Here is a 21,411-nt window from a genome sequence, read left to right on the forward strand (position 1 = left end):
TGGAACCTTGTCGAAAGCCTTCTGAAAGTCCAAATACACCACATCAACTGGTTCTCCCTTGTCCACTCTACTGGAAACATCCTCAAAAATTCCAAAAGATTTGTCAAGCATGATTTCCCTTTCACAAATCCATGCTGACTTGGACCCATCAGGTCACCTCTTTCCAAATGCGCTGTTATGACATCCTTAATAATTGATTCCATCATTTTACCCACTACCGATGTCAGGCTGACCGGTCTATAATTCCGTTTTCTCTCTCCCTCCTTTTTTAGAAAGTGGGGTTACATTGGCTACCCTCCACTCGATAGGAACTGATCCAGAATGTTGGAAAATGACTTTCAATGCATCCGCTATTTCCAAGGCCACCTCCTTAAGTACTCTGGGATGCAGTCCATCAGGCCCTGGGGATTTATCGGCCTTCAATCCCATTAATTTCTCCAACACAATTTCCCGATTAATAAGGATTTCCCTCAGTTCCTCCTTCTTAGTAGACCCTCTGACCCCTTTTATATCCGGAAGGTTGTTTGTGTCCTCCTTAGTGAATACCGAACCAAAGTACTTGTTCAATTGGTCTGCCATTTCTTTGTTCCCCGTTATGACTTCCCCTGATTCTGACTGCGGTGGTGTTCTCACACAGGTCGGGGCGGCCTACAATGTTTATTTACAGGGCCATCAATTGCAGTATGGTCATTGACCGTGGTATTGTGATCAAATCGGTGCTCCACTAGTGAATAAGCCTCTTAGTGACTGATGTTAAATGACCAGGAAAGCAGCCATTGTTCATAGAGCATGTTTTACTCTGCAAGGCATCTGGTTCCACACAGTTCTTAGCCAGCCCTACATTAAATCTTCTACCCTTTTTCTGGCGACATCTGTTTATGCTTACTGGGATTGCATGATTGAGTAGTGTCTTTCATTTTAGTCGTCTTCTTAGGCAATCCCCCGGAGTCGAGGATAACTTGCTTCCACACTAACGCGAGTTCTAAGGTGGCTGATACGGGACCTACAGTCTCTGTCACAGGTGGGGCAGGTGGTGGTTGAACGGACAGGTGGGTGGGGTGCTTGGTTTGTTGTACGCTCCTTCCTCTGTTTGTACTTTACTAACGCGCGCTCCCGACGAAAAGACTCAAAGTGTTCGACGCCTTCCCGAATGCTTCTTCTCTACTTTGAGCGGTCATGGGCCAGGGATTCAGAAGCATCGGTGGGGATGTTACATTTTTTCAGGAAGGATTTGAGGGTGTCCTTGAAGCGCTTTCTCTGCCCTCCTGGGTGCTCGCTTGTCGTGACGGAGCTTGGAGTAGAGTGCCTGTTTTGGGAGCGTTGTATCAGACATGCGGACAATGTGGCCCGCCCATCGGAGCTGATTGGGCCTCATTTCAGTATCACAATAGGGATAGCTTTCTCTTGCGGCTGCCCTGCAAATCGTTCTTCATTACTATTTCCACTTCAATAACTGGTAAAGGTTCACTTTTCATTCATCGTGGTGTTGCTATGGGTATCATAAAATATAAAGTTTCATCTGAATTGCTCTTTTTATCTAAAAGATAATCATACCATTCACATATACTTATGATGCAGCACTGGAACTCAACCAAAATCGCAGGTGAGTGCTGTATTGTAAGGCAAAACCAGCATGCTTCAAGAAACATCCTCAGCTTGTCTTAAACTTAACAGGGATGTTTGTTCTATGCAGGCTGCTGTATTTTGCCATAAAAGCCTCAACTATCACTGCATAGACATTTTATTTGAAGATTTTGCACATACTACTTCACGTCATGCTCCCTTGAAATACTTTCTGTTGCAGAGGTGCCATCCAGCTTGTTTTTATTCATGGCCTATTTATTTATTGCAATTCCAAATATTGTCATTCCAGATAAAATAGTTAAAGTTTCCAAGTAACATCTTGTTTACTCCATGTACAACGGATACCATTTTCTCTTAAGACATGGAAGTGCAAATTGGGATGTAGTCTTTGTTTTTACCAGTCCGCAAAATTGAAGGATAGTTACCTTCCTGTAGGAATTCTGTTCAAATTACTATCTCTCAAACAATTCATTATCCATGACTCAGGAGATTTCCTTAACACATTATCGTCCGCTGGCATCCCAATGTACTTTCTTTTCCTCAAGTTAAATTCACAAAAAGCTGCTTTGTAACCTGTATCATAGAAAATCGGTCCAGAAGTAGACCATTCGGCCCTTCTAGCCTGCACCGCCATTCAATGAGTTCATGGCTGAACATGCAACTTCAGTACCCCATTCCTGCTTTCCAACCATACCCCTTGATCCCCCTAGTAGTAAGGACTTCATCCAACTCCTTTTTGAATATATTTAGTGAATTGGCCTCAACAACTTTCTGTGGTAGAGAATTCCACTCCTCATCTCGGTCCTAAATGGCTTACCCCTTATCCTTAGACTGTGACCCCTGGTTCTAGACTTCCCCAACATTGGGAACATTCTTCCTGCATCTAACCTGTCTAAACTCATCAGAATTTTAAATGTTTCTATGAGGTCCCCTCTCATTCTTCTGAACTCCAGTGAATACAAGCCCAGTTGAGCCAGTCTTTCTTGATATGTCAGTCCCGCCATCCCGGGAATCAGTCTGGTGAACCTTCGCTGCACTCCCTCAATAGCAAGAATGTCCTTCCTCAGGTTAGGAGACCAAAACTGTACACAATACTCCAGGTGTGGCCTCACCAAGGCTCTGTACAACTGTAGCAACACCTCCCTGCCCCTGTACTCAAATCTCCTTGCTATGAAGGCCAACATGCCATTTGCTTTCTTAACCGCCTGCTGTACCTGCATGCCAACCTTCAATGACTGATGTACCATGACACCCAGGTCTCGTTGCACCTCCCCTTTTCCTAATCTGTCACCATTCAGATAATAGTCTGTCTCTCTGTTTTTACCACCAAAGTGGATAACCTCACATTTATCCACATTATACTTCATCTGCCATGCATTTGCCCACTCACCTAACCTATTCAAGTCGCTCTGCAGCCTCATAGCATCCTCCTCGCAGCTCACACTGCCAACCAACTTAGTGTCATCCGCAAATTTGGAGATACTACATTTAATCCACTCGTTTAAATCATTAATGTAGTGTAAACAGCTGGGGCCCCAGCACAGAACCTTGCGGTACCCCACTAGTCACTGCCTGCCATTCTGAAAAGTCTCCATTTACTCCTACTCTTTGCTTCCTGTCTGACAACCAGTTCTCAATCCATGTCAGCACACTACCCCCAATCCCATGTGATTTAACTTTGCACATTAATCTCTTGTGTGGGACCTTGTCGAAAGACTTCTGAAAGTCCAAATATACCACATCAACTGGTTCTCCCTTGTCCACTCTACTGGAAACATCCTCAAAAAATTCCAGAAGATTTGTCAAGCATGATTTCCCTTTCACAAATCCATGCTGACTTGGACCTATCATGTCACCTCTTTCCAAATGCACTGCTATGACATCCTTAATAATTGATTCCATCATTTTACCCATTACCGATGTCAGGCTGACCGGTCTATAATTTCCTGTTTTCTCTCTCCCTCCTTTTTTAAAAAGTGGGGTTACATTGGCTACCCTCCACTCGATAGGAACTGATCCTGAGTCAATGGAATGTTGGAAAATGACTGTCAATGCATCCGCTATTTCCAAGGCCACCTCCTTAAGTACTCTGGGATGCAGTCCATCAGGCCCTGAGGATTTATCGGCTTTCAATCCCATCAATTTCCCCAACACAATTTCCCGACTAATAAGGATTTCCCTCAGTTCCTCCTCCTTACTAGACCCTCTGACCCCTTTTATATCCAGGAGGTTGTTTGTGTCCTCCTTAGTGAATACCGAACCAAAGTACTTGTTCAATTGGTCCGCCATTTCTTTGTTCCCCGTTATGACTTCCCCTGATTCTGACTGCAGGGGACCTGCGTTTGTCTTTACTAACCTTTTTCTCTTTACATATCTATAGAAAGTTTTGCAATCCGTCTTAATGTTCCCTGCAAGCTTCTTCTCGTACTCCATTTTCACTGCCCTAATCAAATCCTTTGTCCTCCTCTGCTGAGTTCTAAATTTCTTCCAGTCCCCGGGTTCGCTGCTATTTCTGGCCAATTTGTATGCCACTTTCTTGGCTTTAATACTATCCCTGATTTCCCTTGATAGCCACGGTTGAGCCACCTTCCCTTTTTTATTTTTACGCCAGACAGGAATGTATTATTGTTGTAGTTCATCCATGCGGTCTCTAAATGTCTGCCATTGCCCATCCACAGTCAACCCCTTAAGTATCATTCGCCAATCTCTCCTAGCCAATTCATGCCTCATACCTTCAAAGTTAGCCTTCTTTAAGTTCTGGACCATGGTCTCTGAATTAACTGTTTCATTCTCCATCCTAATGCAGAATTCCACCATATTATGGTCACTCTTCCCCAAGGGGCCTCGCACAATGAGATTGCTAATTAATCCTCTCTCATTACACAACACCCAGTCTAAGATGGCCTCCCCCCTAGTTGGTTCCTTGACATATTGGTCTAGAAAACCATCCCTTATGCACTCCAGGAAATCCTCCTCCACCGTATTGCTTCCAGTTTGGTTAGCCCAATCTATGTGCATATTAAAGTCACCCATTATAACTGCTGCACCTTTATTGCATGCACCCCTAATTTCCTGTTTGATGCCCTCCCCAACATCACTACTACTGTTTGGAGGTCTGTACACAACTCCCACTAACGTTTTTTGCCCTTTGGTGTTCTGCAGCTCTACCCATATAGATTCCACATCATCCAAGCTAATGTCCTTCCTAACTATTGCATTAATCTCCTCCTTAACCAGCAATTCTACCCCACCTCCTTTTCCTTTTATTCTATCCTTCCTGAATGTTGAATACCCCTGGATGTTGAGTTCCCAGCCCTGATCATCCTGGAGCCACGTCTCTGTAATTCCAATCACATCATATTTGTTAACATCTATTTGCACAGTTAATTCATCCACCTTATTACGGATACTCCTTGCATTAAGACACAAAGCCTTCAGGCTTGTTTTTTTAACACCCTTTGTGTACTAGCTTGTACTAGTACCCTGTATACGCTTTATATACTATAAAGTTAATCTACGTATAATTGATGCCGAGATTGTTATGGATTTACACAATCGGATGTGTATTAAATCCCCTCTTTTTCATTCCATCTAACTGGAGTACGCATTTAGTTTGAAACTTTGCCAATTCCTCCGTCTTATTTGCATTTTATATGACAATCAACAAGTCGTCATAAAGTAGTATGTTGCCGTTTATCTTCTGCAGTCTGTTTTCTCACTTGGATACCTCTATGTAGCTATGTCTCACATCTGCTCCTGATAAATTCATCACAGGTACCATCATAGTCTTAGATGACCATTACTTTGGGAGGGATAGAGTATGTCAAAAAATGTGAATCTCGAAGTACTGGATTAATTTACTATTTCGATCATTCACACCAGAACTGACTAACGATATGTCTATACTAATTAACACATTTAATTTCTTCCATTTTGTTTTCTCATCTGGAAGCAACACAATATAGAAGACAAATTCTTCTAGTTTTAAAATTCCTGTGATGAACTGATGTGACAGGAATAACAGAAACCCGGATTTACCGCAATGAGTGGAGTTGATCACAACATGGTCGGGTACAGAGTGTTCCGAAAGGATAGACTAGATAAGACAGATACACTTGGGAGACAAATAAAGTATTCAAATGCAAAGAGAACTAAAGTAACATCAATAGCTTACTACAGACTGCCAATTCAGAAGCCAAGGGAGGACATAATATTTTATGAAGGGATAAGAAGTACATGTGAAACAGGAAGGTTACATTAGTCCGGGGGGCGGGGGGGGGTGGTGGTGTTCAATTAACTAAATATAAATTGAAAGTCCCAAGTGATTGAGAGTCAGAACTCATAAATGTAACACGGGATTGCTTCATGACTTAGTACAGCAGTGTAGCCAACAGAGGTAGTTCTCAACACATTTGGTGAGCCCACAATTTACAGAAATGTTTGAGCTACTCAGGATGATACAATTTAAAAGAGGACAACTACAAGAGATAAGGAAAATAACTGAAACAGATTGACTAGGGAAAAGTTTAACATCTCCATTGAGAGCAACAATGGAATATCTTCAAAGGCGTACTGGAGAACACGCAGGACAAATGACATACAAGGTTAGCAAGTTTATACTCAAAAAATGACCCCAAAGATATTAAGCAAGAGAATTCAAAGTGGAATAAGGAAAAGAATCTCAAGTTTCACAGAGGTTGTAGAGAGAAGGGTTGGGGATTGCTAGAAAGAATATAGGAGACTTCAGGAGCAAGTCAGAAGCATGACCAGAGGGGCAACAAGGAAATTGGAAACAAGTACAGCTACAGATGCTAATTACAACAACAAGAAATTCTTCCAAAATTAACAGCTAGAGGCCAATCTGGGAAGAGATGGGAGTCTTAAAAGATACCAATGTAGATGAAGCTGAGAAAACTTAAATGACTCAATACTTGCTTTAAGTATTTACTTGAAGACTACAATATTGCACCTCTAGACAGACTTGGGGAACTCGAAAGAAACAACGCCCCAGGGACTGGTGGTATCTATCCCAGGGCACTAAGGAAAAGTGAGAAAGAAATCTGTGTAGTGCTGATAATTATCAAGTGTTATTGAATGCTGAGGAGGTTCCGTGAGATCGGAAACAAGCTAACGTAAAATAAGCACAGAAGATGCTGGAACCACACAGCAAACCAGTCAGCATGTGTAAAGAGAAATGACAAGTTACGATGTTGTGGGTGTGTTCCTTTCATCCAAGGTATATAATCTTGCCAATAAGTGCCAAAATCCTTGACTATTTTGAAGAAGTGACATTCGAGTTGGAAGATCATACTTGTATTTCTCCTAAAAGGCTGCTGCTGAAACCGTTTTGTAATCCATGTGTTAAGTTTACTCTCCTATTGTTAATAATCATTTATATACAAATGGTTTATTAAATAAAAGTTGAAAATAGTGATAGGTTACTTTATTTGTAATTTTCAGTTATTATTAAGGGTTACTGAACATTTAATTTTTTTTTTAAGGGATGGGGGTTGCTGCTGTACTCACTACTGGAACTAATTTGTCCAAACTCTCTGCTGTAACCTTCACAAGCAGTCCATGGGCTGTATCATAGCTGTCATGTTTTGGTGCTATGGTAGAGGTTTGCTTAATGTACAAGGACACTGCTCAGAAACTTCCTGTGGGGAAAGTTACCTAAATAGGCACATCCCAAAGTTAATAATAAGCTAATTGCCAAGGGAAGTTTCTGTAGGTTGGTAGCTGCTTATAAATCCCTTGCTCCTGCCTTTGGGGTAAAACCAGATCATCAGGGTCCAAAACCCAGCAGTAAATGATTGGCTATCTTGTTTTTGAATACTTCTGGCATTCTGAAGCTTGGCATCTGAAATGTGATGGACAGATGAAACTTAATGCAAGAATTTTTTTAATATAAAAAGAAACAAATATTGATCACTAAATGTCACAGTGCTAGTAACTGACAGGTAGCAGCTGGTAATTTGAGAATATCTCTGGCTTAAGTAACATTTCTTAGTTTTTAAGTCATGTAGTGTACCATTGAGAGAAGCACAAGTATATATCACTGTCTGTGTTTTGAATGGCGTAGTCAGGCTTCTCCGTTTGTGATCAGAGTAAGTGGCGTGTTTGTGATATATATTGCTGTACAGACCCTCAGGTCAATTAAATTGTAGCATTAGAGACCAGTGTTGCTTCAATCATTTGATCATAAAGTGCTACAGTGCCCAGCATCCTGCCAGTTATTTTTGTTATTGCATATTCACAAGATGAATGATTGCTAGATTTCATTTGTACTTCATACATTGAGATTTCAAACCAGCGTACCTACCAACTCATGTGCAAGGCCATCACTGCTTTATGAGCATACACGTGTTGTTACATGCTATAAGGAGGACTCTGCACCAAATGCATTTATGGTACTCGAGGTAGTCTCTGATAAATTAATTGAAAGCAGATAACCATTTAGCAACCTGAGTAACCCATTTGTCCTTAATCAATAGAGTTATTAAAACAATGAATAATTGGAAAAGAATGGGTAGCAGAAAAATAATATTTATCAGATAAGTAAGTTAGTTCATTTTTACTGTTACTTGGAGACAAAGCTGCATGATCTTTTTCCCAACATACAGGAGGCTTGGCATTCAAATGTACAGACTTAGTGAAACGTATCCGTATTACCAAGGAATGGCAATATAATAATTCATATTAACAGTTCAAATCATGACAAAATTATACAGCTACACTTCTAAAACCTTGCTTTGGTCAAATAATAGTTCAGTTTAACAGATTTAAAAAATAAATTTGATAATTATGGCAGTGTTTAAAATATAAAAATGGTATTCTGTAGAAGTGTTATATATTATCAAAATGCAAATTCAAAGAACATTTACCAGAAAATAGCTTTTCATGGTAATAAAAAAAAAAATCACATTTTGACAAAAGTTACAATGAAAGAGCAATATGATTTAAACAAATTGAACGAGTAAACAAAGTTTTTCCCTTAAGGTTTATTGTTTAGAAGAATTCATCCAAACTGAATTTCTAGTGCTTCATTGTTTCTAAAGATGCACGTTGTTCAAATATAGTCTTCAGTCTCTGTGAGGTCTCCCAGCTGCTGATGTATCATTGATCTCAGTGCACTGTATCTTTAAAGGAAGAACAACATGTCTGATATTTGATGTTTGTTTTACATACAATTTAAATTTAGGCACCAAAAAGATTTTATCCGTTGAGCTCCCATTTTCTATTCAGAAATAAAACTTATATTAAAGATACTGCTGTTAGAAAGGGCATAGGTTCAGGAATCCTGACTGAGTATTGGCACAGTTGTAAGTGTTAAATTATATTATACGCAACTTGAAATTATATTACACACCCATAAAACATTGTTTTAGTGTTTTTTTCTTACTTTTCCATTTCAATACCTTTATGGCATGTACCATTTCATGCCTGGGAGGATAGCACACAACATTGTATCCATGCCAATTCTTGGAAACCGAGAACAGTCCAATTGTATTTGTCCTCTTATTTTTCATCCTTCCATGTAAGGAAGTAGCTCCTACCATTAAGCCCGACTGAGACACAGGGCACCTCCACTGTGTTCCTCCTAAAATTAGTCTGGCTAAGGTGTGAAGATGAGGACAGTAAGACCAATTATGGCACAGTCAGCGTTGTCCATGTTGAGATCACCTAATTTAATATTGGTTAGGGACTGAATCTGGAACTTTCCTGGCTTTGAATGGTTCAAATGCACTCCACGCTGTTATCCATTAAGGGAGGGAAGGAGATGATTATCTGTCTTTATAAATAAGTGGCATTTCCTGATCTTCCGCTTTGATGGGGTTTCCCCCATGCCACTAACAGGGCAGATAATCTGCTTCCAAAAGCTTTTGCCAATACTGCACATATCAGTGACTCGATTTTAACCCAACTTGCCCTGTGGGAACAAGGCGGACTCTGGTCAGAAAAGTAAAATGAGACGCAATGTAAAGAGGGCATCTGATGTCCTAGGAGGAGTGTTTGCTGGTGCTGTTGGGAAGGAGTTAAACTAATATGGCAGGGGGATGGGAACCAATGCAGGGAGACAGAGGGAAACAAAAAGGAGACAAAAGCAAAAGACAGAAAGGAGATGAGGAAAAGTGGAGGGCAGAGAAACCCAAGGCAAAGAACAAAAAGGGCCACTGTACAGCAAAATTCTAAAAGGACAAAGGGTGTTAAAAAAACAAGCCTGAAGGCTTTGTGTCTTAATGCAAGGAGTATCCGTAATAAGGTGGATGAATTAACTGTGCAAATAGATGTTAACAAATATGATGTGATTGGGATTACAGAGACGTTGCTCCAGGATGATCAAGGCTGGGAACTCAACATCCAGGGGTATTCAACATTCAGGAAGGATAGAATAACAGAAAAAGGTAGAATTGCTGGTTAAGGAGGAGATTAATGCAATAGTTAGGAAGGACATTAGCTTGGATGATGTGGAATCTATATGGGTAGAGCTGCAGAACAACAAAGGGCAAAAAATGTTAGTGGGAGTTGTGTACAGACCTCCAAACAGTAGTAGTGATGTTGGGGAGGGCATCAAATAGGAAATTAGGGGTGCATGCAATAAAGGTGCAGCAGTTATAATGGGTGACTTTAATATGCACATAGATTGGGCTAACCAAACTGGAAGCAATACGGTGGAGGAGAATTTCCTGGAGTGCATAAGGGAAGGTTTTCTAGACCAATATGTCGAGGAACCAACTAGGGGGGAGGCCATCTTAGACTGGGTATTGTGTAATGAGAGAGGATTAATTAGCAATCTCGTTGTGCGAGGCCCCTTGGGGAAGAGTGACCATACTATGGTGGAATTCTGCATTAGGATGGAGAATGAAACAGTTAATTCAGAGACCATGGTCCAGAACTTAAAGAAGGCTAACTTTGAAGGTATGAGGCGTGAACTGGCTAGGATAGATTGGCGAATATACTTAAGGGGTTGACAGTGGATGGGCAATGGCAGACATTTAGAGACCGCATGGATGAACTACAACAATTGTACATTCCTGTCTGGCGTAAAAATAAAAAAGGGAAGGTGGCTCAACCGTGGCTATCAAGGGAAATCAGGGATATTATTAAAGCCAAGGAAATGGCATACAAATTGGCCACAAATAGCAGCGAACCCGGGGACTGGGAGAAATTTAGAACTCAGCAGAGGAGGACAAAGGGTTTGATTAGGGCAGGGAAAATGGAGTACGAAAGGAAGCTTGCAGGGAACATTAAGACGGATTACAAAAGTTTCTATAGCTATGTAAAGAGTAAAAGGTTAGTAAAGACAAACGTAGGTCCCCTGCAGTCAGAATCAGGGGAAGTCATAACGGGGAACAAAGAAATGGCAGACCAATTGAACAAGTACTTTGGTTCGTTATTCACTAAGGAGGACACAAACAACCTTCCGGATATAAAAGGGGTCAGAGGATCTAGTAAGGAGGAGGAACTGAGGGAAATCCTTATTAGTTGTGAAATTGTGTTGGGGTAATTGATGGGATTGAAGGCCGATAAATCCCCAGAGCCTGATGGACTGCATCCCAGAGTACTTAAGGAGGTGGCCTTGGAAATAGCGAATGCATTGACAGTCATTTTCCAACATTCCATTGACTCGGGATCAGTTCCTATCGAGTGGAGGGTAGCCAATGTAACCCCACTTTAAAAAAAAGGAGGGATAAAGAAAACAGGGAATTATTGACCGGTCAGCCTGACCTCAGTAGTGGGTAAAATGATGGAATCAATTATTAAGGATGTCATAGCAGCGCATTTGGAAAGAGGTGACATGATAGGTCCAAGTCAGCATGGATTTGTGAAAGGGAAATCATGCTTGACAAATCTTCTGGAATTTTTTGAGGATGTTTCCAGTAGAGTGGACAAGGGAGAACCAGTTGATGTGGTATATTTGGACTTTCAGAAGGCTTTCGACAAGGTCCCATACAAGAGATTAATGCGCAAAGTTAAAATTGGGGGTAGTGTGCTGACATGGATTGAGAACTGATTGTCAGACAGGAAGCAAAGAATAGGAGTAAATGGGCACTTTTCAGAATGGCAGGCAGTGACTAGTGGGGTATCGCAAGGTTCTGTGCTGGGGCCCCAGCTGTTTACACTGTACATTAATGATTTAGACAAGGGGATTAAATGTAGTATCTCCAAATTTGCGGATGACACTAAGTTGGGTGGCAGTGTGAGCTGCGAGGAGGATACTATGAGGCTACAGAGTGACTTGGATAGGTTAGGTGAGTGGGCAAATGCATGGCAGATGAAGTATAATGTGGATAAATGTGAGGTTATCCACTTTGGTGGTAAAAACAGAGAGACAGACTATTATCTGAATGGTGACAGATTAGGAAATGGGGAGGTGCAACGAGACCTGGGTGTCACGGTACATCAGTCATTGAAGGTTGGCATGCAGGTACAGCAGGCGGTTAAGAAAGCAAATGGCATGTTGGCCTTCATAGCGAGGGGATTTGAGTACAGGGGCAGGGAGGTGTTGCTACAGTTGTACAGGGCCTTGGTGAGGCCACACCTGGAGTATTGTATACAATTTTGGTCTCCTAACTTGAGGAAGGACATTCTTGCTATTGAGGGAGTGCAGCGAAGGTTCACCAGACTGATTCCTGGGATGGCGGGACTGACCTATTAAGAAAGACTGGATCAACTGGGCTTGTATTCACTGGAGTTCAGAAGAATGAGAGGGGATCTCATAGAAACATTTAAAATTCTGACGGGTTTAGACAGGTTAGATGCAGGAAGAATGTTCCCAATGTTGGGGAAGTCCAGAACCAGGGGTCACAGTCTAAGGATAAGGGGTAAGCCATTTAGGACCAAGATGAGGAGAAACTTCTTCACCCAGAGAGTGGTGAACCTGTGGAATTCTCTACCACAGAAAGTTGTTGAGGCCAATTCACTAAATATATTCTAAAAGGAGTTGGATGCAGTCCTTATTACTAGGGGGATCAAGGGGTATGGCGAGAAAGCAGGAATGGGGTACTGAAGTTGCATGTTCAGCCATGAACTCATTGAATGGCGGTGTAGGCTAGAAGGGCCAAATGGCCTACTCCTGCATCTATTTTCTATGTTTCTATGTTTATTTTCTATGACCAAAACCTGCTCTGTTTCCGCAGGGCAGGTTATGTTAAAACAGTGGCACACCTGTTCGGAAGCATGCAGAAGCACTCTGATCAAGCTGTCCTTGTGACTATGCCTCTTGCTCCTGTGGGAAAATGCTTGTGCTCTACTTGACTCCCAGTGGCAGCATGGCTAAGATTGGGAAGCTCAGCATGTGTAGCTTGCACCCTGTGCTGCTATTCGTTAGAGCTTTTGTGGCGGAGGGGGAGTGAATACCGAAGGATGCTGGTCTTGCAGATAATCGCTGTCATGTATTCAACTATCATTGTAACCCATGTATAAGCTGACCTAAGTTGTACACCTTGAGAACATTGACCACAAGGGGGTGAATTTGTGGGAGACACTCCTAACCTGGGCTTGGTAATAAAGGTAACTGGTCACAGAGTGACCTTCTCTCAAGTATGGGCCTCATGTGCATTTATACTGTATAGTAAGGACATATCAATCACGATATTTAAAACAAAGCACAGTGGCCATGTGTTGCAGGGTATAATATTACACTAGCATATGACACTAAATTTCAGAATTCCATCAAAAGCTAATCTGCATGTCTAGCTGCTTATCATTTTCAGAAATCATAGGTTGGTAAAGGAGAACTTGTATGGATTGTATAAGGCTGTTGACATCCTGCCTGTATTTTGTCATGTTTAAAACATTTAAAACGGTGTTCAACAGAGCGCAAAAACAATATATTCCGCTAAAAGGAAAACAAACTAAACACTAATGTGACACCATGGATGAATAAAGCCATAAGGGAACCATTGTGGGTAAGGAAAGAGGCATACATTAAGTACATGGATAGCAGGGGAGAGTATGATAAAGGATAATACAAAGAGATTAGGAGAAAAGTAAAAAAAAATTAGGAAGGCAAAGACGAATTATGAAATTAAATTATCAAGGAACATAAAACAAAATTGTAAAATATAAAAAAGGAAGGTTAGGAGTAGGGCCATTAAGCGATAGACCGGATAATACCATAGGTAACGATAGAGAAATGGCAGAAATATTAAATAATTATTTTGCTTCAGTATTGACTAGAGATAGAACAGGTGGACTTGACATTGGACGATGAGCTTCGTAATGAGATAAGTGAATTTAAAGTAAAAAGAAGGGATATATTAAACAAATTAATCAAACTCAAAGAGGATAAAACCCCTGGTCCGGATGGATTGCATCCATGCATTTTAAAAGAATCTAGGGAAGAGATAGCAGAGGCATTGCTACACACATTTCATAATTTGTTAGAAAAAGATGTAGTGCCAGAGGACTGGTGGATAGCTCACGTAATATCTATATTTAAGAAGGGGGATTGAACATGTCCAGGAAATTATAGACCAGTCAGCTTAACATCGGTGGTAGGAAAATTAATGGAATCCCTACTAAAGGAGAGAATAGAAGAACATCTAGAAGCCAAAACTATAATAATGAATAGTCAGCATGGATTTCAAAAGGTAAAGTCTTGCTTGACCAACTTCATTGAAATTTTTGAAAAGGTAACAATGATAATTTATCTAGATTTTCAAAAGGCCTTTGATAAGGTACCCCATAATAGACTGATGAACAAGGTCCGAGAATGTGAAGCTAGGGGACAAGTAGCAGAATGGATATCTAGCTGGCTTCAAGACAGAAAGTAGGGATAAAGGGCCGCAGTGGCAGAAGGTGGGTAGTGGTGTTCCACAAGGATCAGTGCTGGGACCACTGTTGTTCACAATTTATATTAACGATTTAGACTTTGGAATCAAAAACAATTTCTAACTTTGCAGATGACACCAAATTGGAGGGGAATAGTCAATAGGAGGACTGCAACAAATTATAGGAGGACATTAATAAACTTGCAGAATGGGCATATCATTGGCAAATGAAGTTGAACATAGATAAATGTAAGATATTGCATTTTGGTAGGGAGATCACTTATTACTTGGAGGATGAGAGACTGGGTGGGGTAGAGGAACAAAGGGATCTCGGAGTACAAATACACAAATCACTAAAAGATGTGACACAGGTTAGCAAGGCTATAAAAAAAGCTAACAAAGCATTAGGGTTTATTTCTAGAGACATTGGAGAATGTGCAGAGAAGATTTATGATGATACCAGAAATGCGAGGGTATACAAGCTGCAGAATGACTTGGATAGGTTAGGTGAGTGGGCAAATGCATGGCAGATGATCCACTTTGGTGGTAAAAACAGAGCGACAGACAATTATCTGAATGGTGACAGATTAGGAAAAGGGGAGGTGCAGCGAGACTTGGGTGTCATGGTACATCAGTCATTGAAGGTTGGCATGCAGGTACAGCAGGCGGTTAAGAAAGCAAATGGCATGTTGGCCTTCATAGCGAGGGGATTTGAGTACAGGTGCAGGGAGGTGTTACTACAGTTGTTCAGGGCTTTGGTGAGGCCACACCTGGAGTATTGTGTACAGTTTTCGTCTCCTAACTTAAGGACATTCTTGCTACTGAGGGAGTGCAGCGAAGGTTCACCAGACTGATTCCCAGGATGGAGGGACTGACATATCAAGAAAGACTGGATCGACTGGGCTTGTATTCACTGGAGTTCAGAAAAATGGAGGGGATCTCATAGAAACGTTTAAAATTCTGATGGGTTTAGACAGGTTAGATGCAGGAAGAATGTTCCCAATGTTGGGGAAGTCCAGAACCAGGGGTCACAGTCTAAGGATAAGGGGTAAGCCATTTAGGACCGAGATGAGGAAAAACTTCTTCACCCAGAGAGTGGTGAACCTGTGGAATTCTCTACCACAGAAAGTTGTTGAGGCCAATTCACTAAATATATTCAAAAAGGAGTTGGATGCAGTCCTTACTACTAGGGGGATCAAGGGGTATGGCGAGAAAGCAGGAATGGGGTACTGAAGTTGCGTGTTCAGCCATGAACTCATTGAATGGTGGTGCAGGCTAGAAGGGCCGAATGGCCTACTCCTGCACCTATTTTCTATGTTTCTATTTTCTATACATATCAGGAAAGGCTGACTCTCTTTAGTTTTGAAAAAAGAAGGCTTAGGGGTGACCTAATAGAGGTCTTTAAAATTATGAAGGATTTTGATAGAGTGGATGCAGAGAGAATGTTTCCAGTTGTGGGGAAGAGCATAACTCGAGGCCATCAATATAAGATAGTCACCAAGAAATCCAATGGGGAATTCAGAAGAAACTTCTTTACCCAAAGAGTAGTGAGAATGTGGAACTTGCTATCACAGGGAATGGTTGAAGCAAATAGTATAGATGCATTTAAGGGGAGGCTAGACAAGCATACATGGGTGAAGGAAATAGAGGGTTATGCTGATAGATTTAGATGAGGAAAGACGGGAGGAGGCGAGAGTGGAGCATAAGCACGGTATGGACAGGTTGAGCCAAATGGCCTGCTTCTGTGTCTTATATCCTATGTAATGAAATGGAAGATCTACCATGGTATCAACTTGGCTCAGTTGGTAGCACTCTTGCTTTCAAGCATGATAATTAAAAAAAATAAATGTTGTGATTGGGATGGAGCCCCACAGAGTGTGGTAGGACACTAGTTCAAGTCCCACACTGCACAGTTCCCAATTTGAGCCGTGTCACGCAGGGATGAACCGAGTGAATTCTCCCACCATGTCGCAGATGAGAGTCATGCTTGGAACAGTATCGGAAATTTGAAAGTGGCTGATTTTAGGGCTCGGTGGCAGTGGTCTGGGATCCAGCTATGCAGCAGCTCTCGGCTTCAGACTTCATGCTAGGCCGACAAGGAGTATGAGAAAAAAATATATATTAAAAAAATGCTAACTTGATTATATAAAAATAGAGAAAAACGTTCCCACTTTCTTTACCTCAAACTGCTTCACGACCAATACTATTAAGATGAGCAAACTAACGATAAACTAATATGTCTGGTACAGGGTACGTACCATACTAATACCAATGGATAGAAAGGACTGATTCCTAGGTTGTAATATAATCTCTGGAATCAGATGATGTTTATACACTGCTTGAACTTTTCTCTCACTGTTTGATGTTATCTATTCAATTAGATTGCAATGTTTAACCACTATTCATTATTCTGTTTTACAGTAGTCTCTGACAATTGTGAAATCTTAAATATTATTTGCACTTACTTTACAGTTAGTTTGTTAATTTCCCTTTCTTCCTCTTCCTTCAGTTTTTCAACAAAGCTATCAAGGACTGGCATTTCAAACTTAATGTACTGAGCAACCTTTGGGGAAAAAGATCATTTAGACACATACAAATCAGAAATATTAGTAAGCATGAACAAGGGTTTGAATTGTAGACATTTTAAACGACACAGAGCTTACGTCGTAGGTGACCTCTTCACCGAGATCCTTCTCCATCAAGAATATTCGTGCTATTTTTTCACAGGGTCCATGCAAGATCCGTGCTATAAGTGGGTATTCTGAAACTTTTAATTTTGTTCTTTCTGAAACAGGAGAAACAATATTAGTTTTATGGTTTTGTCTAATTAATGGAGCCAATTATCCAGCAAAAAGAAAAATATATTTGATACATGAAAAATTGGGCAGCATAATTTATTGTTCCCAGTATAATATGACATACCATGATTATCTTTACATTACTTTCGCTAACAATATTGTGCAGACTTCCTGTCTCTCTTGCCCACCTTCCTGACTGAGAATGATATATGGCGATCTGTTCCCATGTTTCTGCCATAACCTCTTTGAAAATGGCTGCTGGGATCAACTTGCCTGATCCTTTTTCTGCTGATCTATTCCTCACCAAGTAAAGGGTCTTTGCCACTACATGGCAACATTCAAGATCCTTTCTGACCTCACCATCATTACACTCCTTGATTAGACGAGAGTGCCTCGATATGTTAAGTGAGCAAACTGTTATTTTTCAAGTAGCAGTTACTTGTTACACAGTATGTAATAATTGGGGACTCCCACTGCTTTAAGGCAAACATTATTTAATATATGGAAACTATAATTCAACAGCGTAGAATGGGCTGAATGATGCTATTGTACAAACAGTTGTATCAAATTCCTGTCTGCTTTTTCAGATGTATTAACCAATTTATTTGAATCCCGTGAGAGCCACTAAATAGTGATCACAGCGGGAACCTTGTAACATTGATTCCTTCGCTCTGCCCTAACCTGGAGGTACCGAAACCAACTGCAGTGCCCCTACTGAGCAAATATTACTGCAGTAAATTTAGTGGAGTCATGCATACTTCTTAACTTTGAGAGGGACGAGAGGAATTTTAAAAACTCCTTTATTTCCTCTACAATGTTGGTGATGCTTTTTTGAACAGGTAAACATACCTCCACTTTCATGGACAACATACAGAGCAAATTCATCTGCAATATTTTCCACCTGTAAAACACATCAAGAAAATTGGGTGAAATAAAGCAGGGCGACGTGATGGTAAGCTGGGTTTCAGTCCTGCCATAAAGCAAGTCTGATTTCATGTACCTGCTCTTCATTCACACAATCAGTCCATGGAAATCTCAGACACTGCTGACCATTTTTTTAAGGACTTCAAAAATAGTCTAATCTTAGTAGTTTTTCCATTTTTCAAACACACAATAAATTATGCTGTATTAAAATAACTGGGAAAGGATTATTTCATGCACAGTGTAGACTTGAAAGCTTCTATAATGGAATGTGTCCTTTTTGTCTAATACATAAATTCATCACAACAAAGTTTTGCAAACTAAGTTATTATTTCATAAGTAATCTTCCAAAACATTTCTACCATTTTATGTTTAAAAAGAGCCCAACAATCCTTAGATCATAAAATGAATTGATGTCCAAGTGCTACCTGAACTTCTGACCTAATAATGGACCATTTTTAAAGTTTTGGACTCGATTTTGCTCTGAACGGCTAGCAAACGGTGCCAGCTGTTTGTTACACTTGCACTTGGGCTTTTGCAGTGGAAGTTGCTGTCAACCAAACAGCGCAGCGCCCTCTACAGAGCATCTGGGACCTGTGTGATTACGGCAAGCAACTGTTCATCTCCTTAACCAATCAGATTGAAGAATTTTTAATGAGCAGTGCAGTCTGAACCAGGAAGTGTTGGTTAGAGTATTTAATTCAATGTCAAATCAGGTGCAGAAAGTGAAATAACGAGCGGGAATGAAAATTGAATTAAGATAAGAGTGATAAAAAGTTTTAAATGTTTTTAAATTCCCCAATAATTAAAATCTGAAGGAATGAGACTCCACTCTGCAGTTGTTAGTTATTTTCAGTGCCAGAGACGTTGTTTGGCAGTAATTAAAAGGGTTCTTACACTGGAATAGACAAGCCCTAGCTTTGTCTGGGGAGTTTAGTGTGTATAAATCAGGTAAGTACAGCAACTTCACACCATTCCATGTATTTCAATGGTGAGTCTCTCGGCAAGATACTATTATTGTGCTTCTAAAGAAGCAGGGCATCTCAGGGAGCAACTTCCGGATTTACGTGTTTATCTGCGCATGTGCGGTTGCTGGAAGTTGCTGTCTGATTTACACGTTAATAATGGTTAGTCTCCCATTATTTTTACCGCAGAAAACATATAATTTAAATCTGCACGTATACTGGCCCCACTTACCCTAAATTTGTTGAGCAGTAGATTCAGTACTTGTGAAGTGTTCATGCTACTATTCACTCGGACATTGGTCACAGACCCATAGGCTGGTGTAAACACAGATGTCTGAAGATCAAGAAAGAGAAAGAGTATAACTATACAATGAGAGAAAGGTGCAAGACGTTTGGGGGAAAAAAATGCTTTATCCACCTTAAAGTAAGTCACCAGTTAGATGTCATTGTCTTCTTTCTAGAATTCCATCCCACCGCCTCCCCCTTCATCTTTCTTCACAACTCAGTCCTCCAACCCCAAGGATCAGTGTAATAATTGTCCTGCACAATGCATCCAGGGCCTGTGTCACCGTGACTAGAAATTTCTTTCAAGATCTGTAAAATACCCTAGTTGTGTATACATCTGTACGCAGGATTAGGATTTGGTTTAATCTCATAAAATTAAAGTTTTTGGGTTATTTTTACTTAATGAAATGGTTAAAAGTTGTTAATTCCCAAGATGCTTTAGAGTTTGATTTGTCAGGGTACAACTTAGCTGACACTCAATATATTGTTTGCTGAAACTACAGGATGTATAAAGCTCTCAAAATTTTCATAACAAGTTGTAGAGAAAATCAGGATTGGAAAGAAACAAAGACAGAGGTAACGTCTCTACCTGGGGAAAGAACACGCGATAGTATAAATTATTTCTCTGTATGTTTACTCATTAAAGATATGGGGCTAGAATTTCGGTTGTCAGCGAAAACGGTAGTTTTACGCCAAAATTACAGTTTTCGCTGCGCTATCATTTTTAGGCCTAAATTTCAGCCTTTACTTCGGTAAACTCGGCATTGCATGAGGATTCGCGGCGCAAACCACGAGTTGTGACAACTTTAGTCCAAGGCCGGTAGCACTGCGAGAGAGGTCTTGGGAGGGGTTAAAACCATTCACAAAACATTCACATAACCCTTACCTACTAAATCACTGAAAAATAATTACAAAATAAGAACTTTTTAACTTACCTTTTTTGCAGGTCTCCATACTTACCCACCGCAGGTTTGACCCTGTCGGTATTCTGGGCGTGGTGGAGTGTGCCGAAAGTACGACGGTAACGCAATCCGCGGCGTTGCACGTCGGCGCACCTCTCCCCGGCGGTATGTGGAAGCGCCGCCGCAAAAAGGTGCCCGAAGATCCCGTCGACCGAGTTTTCACCGCGGAGCGTCAAATCACGGCGAAAACCCGGTCGCAAAGTTGGTAAAATTCTAACCCATTGTGTGTGTATCTTGACTTGGTCAGACACAATAAATGGATTTTTGTTGCACCCATATTTGAAGTCGGATTTGAACTGCTTATATCAGATCTCTATACAATTTAACCATGACTTATACAATTTAACCATGACTTATTTTATTGATAATCCGCAGTCATTGGACATGTTGAATATCAAGCCAACTAAAACCTCTAGCCTCTTTCTATTTCAATACTATTCAGAGAGTATTTTGTTTCATCTATTTTTTCATTCTATGTGCAGTACTTTACACTTGTCCTTATTAAATTTCTTCTGCTATTATTCTGCCCACTTGTATATTTTAAAGTTCCCGAGTTGCCTCCTCACATTTGACCTTCCTAGTTTGATGACCTTGATCAGTTTGCATTCAGCTTCTGAATCCAAATAGTAAACATAAATTAGAGAACAGTAAGAGTCTCAAAACCGATCCTTAAGTCATCCTACTCAGCACCTCACCTCAGCACAACATAATTCTCCAGGCAAGTAGCCACTTGCTTCCTACCTTTCAGCCAATTTGTTAACCATTCTCTGAATACTCACTGCTTCAAGCTTAAATGCTAGTCTTTGGTGAAGAACACGGTCTACTGTTTTCTGAAAGTCAAGGTGCACCACTTTGTAGAGATTATCACAAGGCAATCCACTTGGGATGGCATCCCTTCAAAAAAATGTTGGTGTGGGGCAACGTTTTTTCCATGGTGTATTATTTTTTGTTTGTTCTGTCGTTATGGTCTGTTATCTTTGCAGTTTAAACCAGGTTCACATAAAGCAATGGTTCATTCTGGCTGAAGCACATCAGTACAGGAACAGAGATGATACATTTGTAAATTTTTGACATTTTACTTAAAAAATAAATGTTTTCATTCACGGGATGTGGACGTCGC

At 40.6% G+C, this 21,411-nt stretch overlaps 1 protein-coding gene across 3 annotated transcripts in view; it reads right to left on the reverse strand.

Annotated features, from left to right (window-relative positions):
* Positions 1-8,508: 8,508 nt before the first annotated feature.
* rassf4a (Ras association domain family member 4a) overlaps positions 8,509-21,411 on the reverse strand; it is a 298,691-nt gene continuing 285,788 nt past the window's right edge. For all 3 annotated transcript variants that reach the window (XM_070865382.1, XM_070865380.1, XM_070865381.1), the window contains 5 exons: positions 19,277-19,378; positions 18,008-18,059; positions 17,024-17,145; positions 16,826-16,923; positions 8,509-8,723 (listed from right to left, as the gene is read on the reverse strand). In XM_070865382.1, the coding sequence (XP_070721483.1) occupies positions 8,654-8,723; positions 16,826-16,923; positions 17,024-17,145; positions 18,008-18,059; positions 19,277-19,378 (444 nt within the window). In that variant the 3' untranslated portion in view covers positions 8,509-8,653. The remainder of the gene's footprint in view (positions 8,724-16,825; positions 16,924-17,023; positions 17,146-18,007; positions 18,060-19,276; positions 19,379-21,411) is intronic.

This window comes from Pristiophorus japonicus, chromosome 22 (genome assembly GCF_044704955.1).
Source record: "Pristiophorus japonicus isolate sPriJap1 chromosome 22, sPriJap1.hap1, whole genome shotgun sequence".
In the NCBI taxonomy this organism is placed as follows: domain Eukaryota; kingdom Metazoa; phylum Chordata; class Chondrichthyes; family Pristiophoridae; genus Pristiophorus; species Pristiophorus japonicus.